Source organism: Pteropus alecto, unplaced genomic scaffold (genome assembly GCF_000325575.1).
Source record: "Pteropus alecto unplaced genomic scaffold, ASM32557v1 scaffold39, whole genome shotgun sequence".
Taxonomy (NCBI): Eukaryota; Metazoa; Chordata; class Mammalia; order Chiroptera; family Pteropodidae; genus Pteropus; species Pteropus alecto.
Window position 1 is genome coordinate 440,510 of NW_006443568.1, and position 14,053 is coordinate 454,562.

The window sequence follows — 14,053 nt, forward strand, 5'->3', positions numbered from 1 at the left end:
GCCGCGGCTGGCGGGCTGGCTTGTCCCACCGCGTTTTCTCTTCTCCTCTGGGGAGCAGAGCCGGAGGCGCGGCAGGCGCCAGGACCCCGACCTCTGAGTCCACGCCCAAGTCAGCTGAGGCCAAGTGGGTCCCCGAAGGCGAAACTGGCTGGCGGGAGGCAGGTGCCCGTGGCACCGCCCGGGATCTCCGCCTCCTGGGACCCAGCCTTGTGCCTTTTACGAAACCGAGACCTACTCCCCAGTTCTAACTTGGAGAACTTCACGGACTCCCTCCCCAGCCCATTTTTGTGTGTTCCACTCTCTTCAGGTGACCTGAGTTTGCAGGGCTTCCCAGGTGAGCCCCAGGGAGCAGCGTCAGAAAGAGTTGTGACTAAGTTACTGGCCATTTGGATGCTTGTTGTTGTTACTAGTATGAAAGAGACTTTACTGTAACATTATTGGGAATTGGGGATTATTATTCCACCTCTTTTAGTATTTGTGGCCTGGCTAGTGTAACGCTAGTGATGTTCCTGCCTGTGTATGGTTACAGAAATCTGAGACCCTGAGAGTATTTGCAGACATACATAGGTCAGTCCCTTTGCTTTCACTTGGTGTCTGAGGACCGAATGGAGGGCTTTTTAGTACGGAGAGAATAGAGGCAAGATTGATTTCTTTCATAAGCCATGCCCCCTTATAGAGTGAGCTGGCCGTAAAACGTCAGATACCTGCTCTTTTGCCCTTTCCACTGGGTTGCAAAGGTCTATCCAAAATAAACCTGTGTGGTATTTTGTAGACACGATGTTTCTGAAAAATAGCCTTCTTCCGATTTTACTGGATTACTGTGTTTTATTTATCTTACTTTTCACCTTTACAGCAAAATCTGTGTTCATTTATGATAGGTTTTTAGCAAACTGATTTTCTTTTTCACTTATTACTGACTAAATCTTATCAGTAACTGTCCATTTTTCTTTTCTAGAAAGTGAGAGGAAATTTACTTTTGTTAGAGTTGTATGGATTGTGATTATTGGGATTATTAATGACCGCCTTTATTATTTCTTTTCTTATGGGAGTTGACTTTTCTCTGTCTATTCCCAATCTCCCCTGCCCCATATCACTTTCTACTTGGTATAATTACTGTCTTTGTTTTATTTCTTCCACTAGACTGCAAACTCAGGGTAGGGTCCAGTCTCATTTCTGATTATTCTTTCAAACCTAATGTAGGCATTCCAATAAATTTTCAATGAACAAAACTTCTTAAACTTTAGCTATAAGTTTCATAATCTTAAAGCAGATTTTGGCAGAATTAGTACAATTTAACAAAAAAAATCAACTGAGACGAGAGTGCTACTCCTAGTACTGAATATGCTGCAGAGAAAATAAAAGTTTCAGCTCCAAAATAGGCTGAATGGAAAGTAAATTTGTGTCTTGTGTTTTGTCAGAAGGATAGTGACCACCAATGGATATACCATTCACGTTTTATCTCTCAACATTTTTGCTGTGGGATCAGATTCTTTAAATTATGTTAATTAAGGGTAGCATTTTGAACTTTGTTACGTCAAATAGTTAATAAAATTGTCTCCTTTCTTTTAACAGGTGGTATTTCATAAAATGTCACCCAATGAGACCCTCTTTTTGGAAAGTACCAACAAGATTTATAAAGATGACATTTCTAATAGCTCCTTTGTGAATTTCCAAATATGGGATTTTCCTGGGCAAATGGACTTTTTTGACCCAACTTTTGACTACGAGATGATCTTCAGGGGAACAGGAGCATTGATATATGTCATCGATGCACAGGTAGTTAGGAATTATGTTTACTTTACTTTTCTGGTGACGAAAGATGTAGAAACAAAGTGGAGTTGGTTATCTTCTTTGTCATGTGCTTCTTTCAGCTTATTTGTTTGCCAGTAGATTCCCTAGCAGTATAAGAGATGCAGGGGTGCTTTGGGAGCAGACATGCTATTGTGCAGCTACAGAATAGCAGATGATTAGGAGATATGGTCTATACCCTTGAGTTCTAGTTAATGGGCAGCTTTCCACTGTTATTTGTTAATAGAAGATATTGCTGTACTTTATTAACTATTACAATAATGATGTCATTCACTGAAAAGATCTCATCAGTTCCTATAATAGGAGGAGGAATATGAAAACTGAGTAAATATTAAAATGAATAGTTTCCTTAATTGTCCAAATGAAGTTTACCTCAACAAGCATTTATTGAGGGCCTAGCAAGTGGCAAGACACTCAGATGAATGGGGACATGTTCCTGTCCTTAAGAAGCTTACTTTTTATAAGCTTAAACATTAGTTAGGAATGCTTTCTGAGTGACAGGTTCTGTAATGGGTGCTTTCACATAGCCAATTGAATTTATTCTTCGCAATACTGTGAGGTAGGTACCTCACAGTTTTACGGATGAGTAAATAGATCACAGAGTTTAAGCAACCTGCTTAAAGTCACACATCTAATAAATGGCAGAGCTGGGATTACTTAAAAGGAATTCTGTTGGGAAGAAATGTCCATTTTTTTTTTTCCTTATTATCAAAAATTGCAAGCACTAACTTTGTATTTGAATTTTTTATCTTAAGAGATTAAAGATTATTTAGTGGTATAAGTTAATATATTTGAATGTTTGAGTATTTATGAATAATTAGGATAATATATTTTCTGTGATTGGGGAAAGAGGTGGTTTGAGGCTTTCTTAACTCATTATTTGACTTTTACAAGATTTCTTTTTAAAAACTATTTTGTTCTGACTTACAGGATGACTACATGGAGGCTTTAACAAGACTTCACATTACTGTTTCTAAAGCCTACAAAGTTAACCCAGACATGAATTTTGAGGTTTTTATTCACAAAGTTGATGGTCTGTCTGATGATCACAAAATAGAAACACAGAGGGACATTCATCAAAGGGCCAATGATGACCTTGCAGATGCTGGGCTAGAAAAACTCCACCTTAGGTAACAACATCTGTTTTTGATATGGGAGCCCTGAAAAATGTGTAAATGTATTCCCATCTCTGTCATTACGAACATATAGTTTTCTGTTACTGGTGGCCTTTCCCAAATCTATAATGTTTTTGATCTCTTCTTTGTTAAATTCAAGCAGTTTGGGGAGCCTGATGTTATTGAGAAGTTACTTTCCCCCTTTTTTGCATTTTCCTGGAGGTTGAAGTCATGCGAAGTGTTTCTGTTGGTGCTTTTACAAATTCATCCCAAGAGACTGGAGTCAGGCTGTTTCCTCATGGCTTAAAACTCCTTCGGGACTCCCCTTTCTTGGTTTCATCATTTTTTTTTCCCTTCTTGCCTTAGTTCGAAGACTCTCTGTCACTTGTGCTGTAGAACTCTGTAGTTTGAGTTTTTAGTGTTTTTCTCAGTACGAACAGCCTTTTAAAGAGGGTAAACATTCAAGTCTGGACTCTAATGTATCTTGTTTATATTTTTAAAAACACTTTATGCTTTTATGAAGCTAAAGTTTGGGTTAGGTGGGTTTATCCTATAAATCTGCTTAGGGCTGCTATTAATTTTAAAGAACTGATTTGTTAATTAAATACTATTAAGGAATTATTAAAGATCACCTACTAGATAGGATTGATGATTTGCGTCCTTGCATTTTAAAAGTGTATGAGGAATATATCCTATATCTCATTTATTTATTTATTTTGGTGTTATAGGTAGAAATGAGTAATAAAAAGTACACAAGAAAACGTTCTTTTGATATAAACAGCTTAAAGGGGAAGCAGGAGAGAGACACAAGTATAGCTATTTCCTTATCCCTGGTCGGTTACGATGACTTCCTTATAGGCTGAAGCCAACCCCCCTTCCTGCCCATAATATTCCTTAGGGTCTCAGGTTCCAAGGTCTTTCAGTTGTTCTTCTGGGAAATTATGTAGAACAGTTTCAGTGGTCCCTAGTTTGCCTGGATTAAAATTTAAAAATGTTTATAAGTAATGCATGTTTAAAAAAATTCATCAGTATTTGTAAGAGAAAGTGAAAGTATCTCTCCATGAAACTCCTCAATCATATTTTTTGGGAATACACTATTAAGAATGCTTTTTAAGGCTTGATTGTCCTGTGTTCCCCACTACCCGCGGGAATCCTTCTAATCCTCTACACCATGTCTGTGTCCCTTTCTAGGGCATCCTACCCTAGTGGTACACACCATCCCTTTCCCAGTTTTTTTAATAGGGCCCTACTTGTTAACCTCAGTAGAATTTTGCATCAAGTTTTTAGTAATTACTAGCAGTCCTGTGGATGAGGCTCCATTCGATTTTTGCTTTCCAGAAACTCAGCTTCCTAAAATGCCCTGTTCACCATGTCCCTATCCACCTCCAAGCTCCACTGTCCCTGCAGGACCTTCTTAACACGGCTAAATTTTTTGCCTAAAGGAAACACTAAAATATTCCTTAGTCCCTAGTGCCTTTTGGTGTCATCTTGGCCTCACCTATTCCATTGCTCTCATTTCTAGAGTAGAACCCCATCTTACATAGGGTTAAGTTCTTAGGTCAACTCTTTGGAAGTATCTTTAAATTACCTGTGAAGTGTGATATACACAGTTCTGTGTTCCTGACTTTGTAATATATACTTATAAATGTGTCACGGCTACAACTATATGATGAGGAGTATATTCTCTGAGTGAAAAAGCAGGTAGAATTGTCCACACTGTTTAAATTATTAAAGGCCTGTCCCTCTCCCCCTTCCCCCCACAAGGGTTTTGTTAAAAGATACTACTTTTCGATGGTAAATCTTTTTGGGCCACCAGATTCCTGTCCCATTCTCTATAGGGCCCCAGCTCCCATTCTTCTTTGTATGTTACTTATATAAATTCTAATCACCAGTTGTATTCATTTGTTTATGCAACTGTTCAAGACAGTGGGCTTGCAGCTATAAGCAAAGCAAGACCAACAAAGTCCTTGTGGAGCTTACATTCTTATGAAGGAGGCAGCTCAAAAGCACTTATAAATAAATGTGTAGTGTAATCTTAAGTACTTAGCTATGCTTAAAAAAATATGAGGGGAAAGGGGTAGAAAGCATTGAAAACAGGGGTACTATATTAGATAGGGGGCTCAGGAAAGAACTTCCTGAGAAGGTGACTTTTAGTAGTGATCTGAATTATATGCTTATTTACTAAATGTCACCTATCTCCTCTGAGCTTTCTTTTGGTTTTTGTTAGTTATGGACTTAAGAAACTAAGCTTTTTGGATCAAATTGCAAAGACTTAGGTGAATATACGAGTTTCTGCATGTGAAAATGCTTTCCTGGGTACTACCTCAATTGCCCTCTGTGTAAATGCAATAAAGGGATGGATAGCTTACAGGCCAGGTAGGGACACTGCATTTGTCATCTTGAATGATGGGAATGGAGGACAAGATAGATAGGCTTTATTTAAACTTAACTGAAATCAGCTGTTAAGAAATTTAAAATTTTGTGTATTATAATTGTCCCCAAACTTAAGATAGTTCTCAAATTAATCAAACTGTGTTGTTTTTCAGCTTTTATTTGACTAGTATCTATGACCATTCAATATTTGAAGCCTTTAGTAAGGTGGTGCAGAAACTGATTCCACAACTGCCGACCTTGGAAAACCTATTAAATATTTTTATATCAGTAAGTGAGCTATTTAATTCACTATAGTTTTTGGTTCTATTTTAATTGAATATATTATCAAATTCTTCAAAAAATGTCTCGAATTTGAACCGAGTTTAAAAACTAAATGTTACATACTTAATATGTAAAATAATAACATTAAAAATGGCTTGAGTTATTTTCTGAATTCTTTCCTTAGTACTCACCCTTTTGTCTTAAAATGAACTGATGAAAATTTCTTCATGCTTTCTAAATTAAAAATATCTTTATATCTGTTTCCTGAAGGAAGTAGTAATACCTGGAAAGAACTGGGTTTTAGGGATTTGACTCAGTTTAATCTCTGCCTTATTGGAGGTCACATTTAAAAATTGGTCTTTTCCTTTCCTTGCTAACTATAATCTTAGTATCATATTTCACATTCTTGTATTTTGAGGATTCAACTTAGTAAAAAAGGATATCCGTCCAATAAGTTTAGCATTCGGTCATTATATTTTTTAAACATTACTTCGAAGGACTCAACGTATAGTAATCTGTATTTTTTTGGGTTATGCTAGTTGTTGACATCAAACTAATTCTTTAATGTTTTGCGAATTGTCCTGTAAAGTCCTTCTGGTAGCAAGGTCATTCACTATCAAGAAAATGATATTGAAAATGTAGCATGGCTTGATTTTTGGAGGACTTTTTTGGTTAATATTTTTGGTGGTGTCTTAGAAAATAATTCATTTAAGTGAAGAGGAAGAAATAACAAATTTGACCTATGCAATTATGTCAGTAAATCAAATCAATTTCATTTTTATTCTTTGGAATAATGGTGTCTCAACTAAGTACTTTTTGGTTATTTTGGTACTAGATTGTATAATTAAAAATGTTCTTGGATGTTCATCAGTAATTCAAGGTCTTAGATAAGTTATGAAATGTGATTCTTAAAAGAAACTGAACACTTTTCCAATTTTGTTTTTCTAAGAATTCAGGTATTGAAAAAGCTTTTCTCTTCGATGTTGTTAGCAAAATCTACATTGCAACAGACAGTTCTCCTGTGGATATGCAATCTTATGAACTTTGCTGTGACATGATTGATGTTGTAATTGATGTGTCTTGTATATATGGGTAAGTTATATGTATATTTATGCAGGATCTCAGGTGGAAAACTTCCAGTTTGATTTGTTAGGGGGATTCATTTCTGAGGCCACTAGCAAGTACTGTCTGAAGTGGACATGTTCTGACCGTAGTGCTTCAACTCAAAGCATGGGCTGCTGGACTTTTTCAGAGAAGATGGATAAGAACATGAGTGTGACTAATGCCCAACTTAGGCATCCCTGAAGGTTTCTCCCACCATTACTTGGGGGGTTTGCGTTATGTCTTCTCACTTCTCACTTCAGAAAACTGGATTAATTTATTTAAAACATTCTGAGTAATAAAGTACTGGTTCCCGATTTAACATCAGGCTTTGTGGAATGAGGAGTCCTTAATTTTTCAGAGAGCTAAGTAACAAGGAAATTGGATGTCAGGACTTATACATTTAGAAATTTGATTCATACATCTGATTTTCCAAAATAAATATCTCAAATGTAAACTCTTCCTTTATGTAAATTCATCAAACTACATACAGAAATTTATAAAAGCCAGCAAAAATGTGATTTTATAGATTAGCCCAGAGGGTGATTGAAAACTTTGGTGAATTACTGATATTTCGAAAGCCAGTTACCTCTTTCCTCTGATAGCCGTGATTCCTCTAATATGTTAACATCAGAACTCGCAAGGCACTTTCTGATGCTCTGACATTACCTTTACTTTCTGAGACCTGTGTCCTTTATCCTTTGTTCCTCTCTACTTCACCTAGTCAATTCCTCTTTCATCTCTGTTCCTACCCTTCACCTTTGTCTCTCTGCCTAATATGTCAGTGTCTTTCTCCAGCTGCCTCTGAGTAGAATGCATTCGTCTTACCTGTTCTTGTCTACTCCTGTCTGCCATTTCTATTTTTCACTTTTGTGATTACATGCTTTCCTCTGTTTTAATTCTTTTCATAATGAAAACGAGATGTCTGTTTATTATATCTTTCAATAAAGTTTCATGTTCACATTCTTGATTTTAAAAATGGATGAATAGATCATTTGCTTTTTCTTTAAAATAAATCAAAATTTCATAAACCATATTTTTATAATTAAAAGAATCAAATGTAGTTGTAAACTTAATTTTCAGTATAAAGTACATTGTAAAATATGTTATGAAAGAAAATATCCATTCTTAACACAATCTATGCGTGCTTTATTTGGTGTGCTTTATTATAGTTTAATTTGCTTCTTACTTGACTGTTAATTTATATTTTTTGAAGGGGGATTACGTATAACAATTCTAGAATGACAATTGTAGTTTAATGAAAGCTTTCAGGCCCTGTAAGGCTCACTTTGTAAGCATCAGGATTCAACAATATCTTTGATAGATTGTATTTATTTTAATTTTTTTCATACTCTTTTTACTAATGGCAGTTTTTGTATTTAGGTCCTTCTTTATTTGTAGACTGAGTCAGTATAGATTGGAGTGAGGGAAGATCGGAGCCCGCTGTATTCCATACATTTTAAATAAACAAGATGAAGATGTGAATGCATGGAATGTTGCATCGAAGTCTGAGAATCCTACCTAAATGAGAACTTCTGTTCCAGTGTATTTAAGCCAGTATTCTTCCGTCTCAGATGACATTCAGGAAACTGGATGCAAAGACTTGTCATTGTGCAAATTAAATGTGACAAAATACCTAGTTGGGAACACTGTAATGAACAGTACTTTCTTTTAAAACAGGTTAAAGGAAGATGGCAGTGGAAGTGCTTATGACAAAGAGTCTATGGCAATTATCAAGCTGAATAATACAACTGTCCTTTATTTAAAGGAAGTGACTAAATTTTTGGCACTGGTCTGCATTCTTAGGGAAGAAAGTTTTGAACGAAAAGGTAATGGCATTTTAAGTTCTTGTCATAATTTCTTAGGTTCTTGAAAATGAGAAAATAATATAGTGCTAGACAATTAAAAGCTCAACTACATTTGTCACTTTTCCGTATATAGTCAGGCTTGCTTCTTCCTTCTTTTGATTTTATATTTTAAATCAAGTTTTTTATTCTAGTCTCTCTTATTTAGAATCCTTTCATTAGCTACCTGCCCTTTGGCTTCCACCTGAACCAGTTTACTGAGATGATTCTTTCGGAGGTCACCAGGTTACTTTCTTGCTGTGTTCAGTGGCCGTTTCTCATTCTGAAGCCTCTTCAGCCTTCTGGAGCATGTGATCTTGTCTGTCTCTCCTTTCTTAAAGCTTTCTTCTCTCTTTCCTTCCCTAACATTTAACTCTCTGGGTTATTTTATGTGTTTGTTTCTCTGATCACCTCCCCTGTTTCTTCTATTTTCCTTTTTCTCGATTCTGAGTGTTCTAGAGCCAGATCTTTCTCCTCATTTCTTATTCTCCAGGTCAGCTCATCCAAGCCATGGCTTCAGTTAATCTTCTCTTTGTGGTTGATCAAAAAATTCACATCTCCAGCTCTGACTTAGGCCTATGTTTCTGTCCCATGTTTGGAGCTGTTAGTAAGATGTCTACACTTAAATGTTTGCTTGTTGTTTTGTCCATGATGTCAAAAACTGATGAATATTTTCTCCTTAGTTTCATGGTCCTCTTGGCCACCCTACTTCTCTTATTAGGACATTTTTCTGGCATCCAAGCATAGATATCTTGTATATCATAGATATCTTGTATATCTAGGTAATCGTGTGGTGATATTGCTGAAGGGGTAATATTGCAGATAGGAGGGCATTCAGTGTTCTCCTTTTTCCATTCTTTTCCTGTATGGTTTACATTGACTTTTCATCAAATCTTATTGTTTGTTTCTTGGGTTTCCTTTTTATTTCCATTGTCAGTGCCTCCAGGCTTGTGATACTGCAGTGACTTCCTACTTGAGGTTACACATTCTCTATATATGTATTAGTATGTATCATCTTTTATTCTAAATGTAGACTAGATTTCAGAAAATTACTTTTATCATGTTGTTTAACTACTTACAGATCTACAGTAGGTCCTTATTATTCATTGCAACAAGTCCCTGCTTTTCTGCTTGAAAGTTTAATATTAATATTAAATGAATTAATATTATTTCATTAATATTAATATTAACGAATTCAGATATGCAAAACTTTTTGGATAAAACAAAAATGTTTGTATTCCTTTTACATTAAGAACTAAAACCTGACAAATACGTATATATCCTCTGTATCTTTGATTGAAAACCCCTCCTTTGCACTGTGAATGTAATGTCGAATATAATGTTTTATTCCATGAATGATTTATTCTTTTACTTCACATCTATTCTCAAATAGTAGAGAGTATTGTATATCTTTGTATAAATAATATAAAAATGTAGTCTCTTCTGCAACTTGCTTGTTCCTCTTCATTCAAGATTGTTTTTGAGATTTATTCATATTGATAACATGTAGCTCCAGTTCATTCATTTTCCCCTGCCACACTATATTTTATGGGTTATACCACAATTTATTTTCTTGTTGCTGGACATTTAGATTATTTTTAAGATTAAAAATAGTTTTTCAACAGATGCTCATGCACAAGTTGCCTTTACACATGTGGAAAATTTCTCTGCGTATGCACTTAGGGTGGAATTTATAGAGGACATAGCATATTTATTAGACATTGCTCTCCAGTGTGGGTTTACCATTTGCTCCCGTGGCAGTATCGTGTGAGAGTTCTTACGTCCTAGATAATGATCGATGTTAGACTGTTTAGTTATTGTCAGTCTGGTAGGTGTGAAATGATATCTCACTTGGCTCTAATTTTTACTTCTTTTACTAGTTAGGGCAAGCATCTTTTTCATGGCAGTTAACCTTTTTATCCCCAATCAGGTGTCTTCTTTGGTAATTTATCTCTCTGTATACCTTTGTCTTTTCTGTACTGATTTTTTATGTTCTTTATCTTTTCTGTAATTCTTAGGAGTTCTTTATTTTTCTCTCTGCCGATGTTTAAAAAAAAGTTTAAAACTGTTGGTTTTGTAAATTTCTAGATATATGCAAAAGTAGACCAGCACAGTGACTCTTCGTATACTCATTTCCCTGCTTCAGTAATCATGCACATATGGTCAGTCTTGTTTTCTGTATATTCTTACCCCAACTAAATTACTATTTTTTACTCTTGTTGTGAAAACTGTCAAACATGTCCAAAAAAGTAGAGAAAATCATATAATGAACCCTTTCTAATCTGTCACCCAGATTCAGTATCATCAAAATTATAACCAGTCTTATTTCATTTCTGTACCTTTTTCCCTACTGGATTATTTTGAAGCAAATCTCTGACATCAAATCCTTTTGTCTTTGTAGATTTCAGCAGATAGCTCTAAGGGATAGTACTTTTTCTCAAATGTAACAGTGTTACCATTAATAAGTATAATCAAGTTAATGATTTCATAATATCATCAAGTATCAGGTCAGTGTTCAACTTTCCCTGTCAGTTTTATTTTATTGTTTGCACAGAAGTCAATTTTAATGTAGTAAACTTCTTTTATACATTTTTTTCCCCCCTGAGTCTAAAAGACCTCCTTAATTTCACTCTAACTTAAGAGTTGATTCCCAGTACTTTCTACCAAGAATACTCTGCCCCTATCTCCAGTCAGACTAGTTTCTTCCCAGTCTTCCACCTGTGCTGTGTTCTCATTGCCTGCTCCCTGCTATGCTGCTATGTTTTTTATAATCTTGCTTCTCGTTCCTGCCTAATCAAATCTTTCCTGTTTCCCCAAAGTTCTGCCTCATCCCTAAAGCTTTCATTGGCTGCTTTTGTCCTGCCCTTGGCTTTCCCTCCTTTGGACTTTTTTCACACATGTAGTCAGTTTGACACCAGATTATTTTGATTTGTTTCTTGTGTATTGTCTTTATGTTCCAATATCCTTGAGGGCAAGGTGCTTTCCTTTCTGCTCTGCTGTTCTTAGCACTGACTTCTATTCTTAAGGTCCAGAATGGCTCCAGGAGCTCCAGCCATTTTATTCATATTCCAGACATTAAGGAGGAACAGGGGTGAGGAAAGAATACCCTGTTCCTTTTTAAGGAGACTTCACAGGTCCCACATACTTCCACTCATCTCAGTGGCCAGGTGGTCATCTGGCTGTGCATAACTGCAGGGAAGGCTGAGAAATGAAATATTGTTTGACCAAATCTTAATTAGAAGCCAGTTCATGAAACAGATGAAGGAGCTACCTTGAAGAGGGGGTACAGAGTGCCTGGGGTTCTGTCTGATGGGCCTCTCTAGTACCTCTCAAACCTCAGGGCTCTACTGAGCAGTTTGCCAAACTTATATTAGCTGTCCTTTAGCTCTTCATTGGCTACCCCAAAGATGTGTAAAAGGAAAAGTTTGTTGTTTCAAAATATTTTACTTTCATTTTAGATTTCATTGTAACTTTTCTTAGCAAATTTACTTTCCTAATTGCTTTATTTTACCTTTCCATTCCCAGGCCCCAGAGGTAACCAGTATTAACAATTTGGGCACATACTTTTACTTTGTTTCCAGCATAGAGAATTCCTTAGTTGGATGTATGTTTTTAAGTAAATATTGATTTTTTTTTTTTCTGTCACCAAATGTTTCCTGGTAGATAATTTCATAGTGGATATTCAGGAGGCCTGATCTTTTTTTCTCTTGCAGGTTTAATAGACTACAACTTCCATTGTTTCCGAAAAGCTATTCACGAGGTTTTTGAGGTGGGTGTGACTTCTCACAGGGGCTGTGGTCACCAGACCAGTACCCCCAGCCTGAAAGCATTGACACACAACGGCACACCACGAAATGCCATCTAGCCCGAATTCCAGTGGTCGGGGCTCTGTGCCAGCTTACTCTTCCCTCCAGGGTCAGATGCCACGTGCTCCAGGACATGGGAGTTGCCGCTTGTGGGAATCTGGTACCTGCCCCACTAGAGACAAGGGGTAAAGGTTCTCATTCGGATGAAAACCCCTTCAAACAGTGGTGTACAACTGAAGCTACTATTTCTTTTCTTTTTTTATTTTTTTTAATGGCAAAAAGGAATTCTAGAGACGACAGAACTCATGTGTTTCTCCTTTTGGGGTCCTACTTTAAGTAGTTGGGATATTTTGGACCTGGAGATAACACCACTTATCCATCTTTACCAGGGGATGTTGCCATTATTTACCAGTTGAAAATAATAGAAAGAACTGAGTTTTTATATGCTTCACTTAGGTTTTCATTTGAGTAGTCTCTAAAAATCCTGCCTTGCTTAAGTTCTAACACTGCCTCTCAGATTCCAGTTTTGGACATTGCATACCTAAGACCTTTTAAATGCATTTGCTTGCTAACTCAGAAGACTCATGGTCTGACTGCAGCAAAGGACATTCCTGTTACTGAAGAAATGAGAAAATTTTATGCTGCATCAGGTCAAGGGCAAGGGTCAACAGTGGCTACATTTGTTCTTGGAAGTATTGAGGAAAAAAATTTTAAAACAGAAGAAAATTTTTGCACATGTGTTTTGGGTACCAGAGATCTGGGTTCTTTCTTTTGCATAAAGTAAATGATCATGATCAATGTAGCAAAGGGAATTGAAAAAAATTGTTTCCCCCACAATCTCCTCCTCCTAGGGGAGAAACTCATTATGTCATTGAAATATTTAGCTCATTTTTCTTTAAACTTGATACCAGCCGCTACATACTTTTTATTCTAAGCTGTCTAGATTCTTTAAGTACTGCTGTTTTTGTTGGCCATGCATGACCTGAAGGCACTGGTGGACTGTCCACTGGGAGTTGGAGAGAGCACATGGCACTACACATGTGTTGTTAAACATACTTCATCTCCAGTATTCTGACACCAAGTGTCAACTGTGGTACTTTCTTCACCTAGGATATTAATTGATAATTGTTTCTTTTCATTGATGGTTGATACCCTTTCTGTTGATTTAAACGTACACATTATTTTTACTCCACATGCCCAGTAGTCATATATTCCAAAGCCACTGGACCACTTGAGTACATAAGTGCCACTGTTTAATGAAATATGTATATTCAGGTCTGTAAACCTAACAGTGTGACTTGGAGTGCTTCTTGCAGATGACTCTGACTGCTGAGTATTTACATGGACCATGGTGATATCCAAAAGAAAAATGCTTTTATATTTATAGATTATTTCATTGAACTATATAAAATGGGTATCAATAAATGTATTTACACCAAAATCAGTTTTTTATTTGCCTAAGATATGAGAGGGTGGGGTGATGGGACATTGGGTTGTCTCACTCTGTCACTTTATCATCCATTTCCTTTCTTTTGCTCCCTCATGTCGTTAATGTGCCTACGTTTCAGGATTTCGGGTTCTGTCCTGAATCAGGAGTTTCATGCCTTGTGTCTAGACATGTCTCCGGGCCCATTTTCCCTTGGGGTATGAGGTCTAACTAGGCCCAGGTGAAAATGTTTTTTGGTTGTGCTATTTCATACTAACAAACCTCACTCAGAGTGGG

At 36.5% G+C, this 14,053-nt stretch overlaps 1 protein-coding gene across 1 annotated transcript in view; it reads left to right on the forward strand.

Moving 5' to 3' along the window:
• Window positions 1–13,771, forward strand: part of RRAGC (Ras related GTP binding C) — a 23,546-nt gene extending 9,775 nt beyond the window's left edge. The window contains exons 2-7 of the mRNA XM_025041292.1: window positions 1,573–1,776; window positions 2,740–2,939; window positions 5,471–5,585; window positions 6,529–6,671; window positions 8,361–8,509; window positions 12,238–13,771. Coding sequence (XP_024897060.1) covers window positions 1,588–1,776; window positions 2,740–2,939; window positions 5,471–5,585; window positions 6,529–6,671; window positions 8,361–8,509; window positions 12,238–12,389 — 948 coding nt within the window. The 5' untranslated portion in view covers window positions 1,573–1,587 and the 3' untranslated portion in view covers window positions 12,390–13,771. The remainder of the gene's footprint in view (window positions 1–1,572; window positions 1,777–2,739; window positions 2,940–5,470; window positions 5,586–6,528; window positions 6,672–8,360; window positions 8,510–12,237) is intronic.
• Window positions 13,772–14,053: the final 282 nt, after the last annotated feature.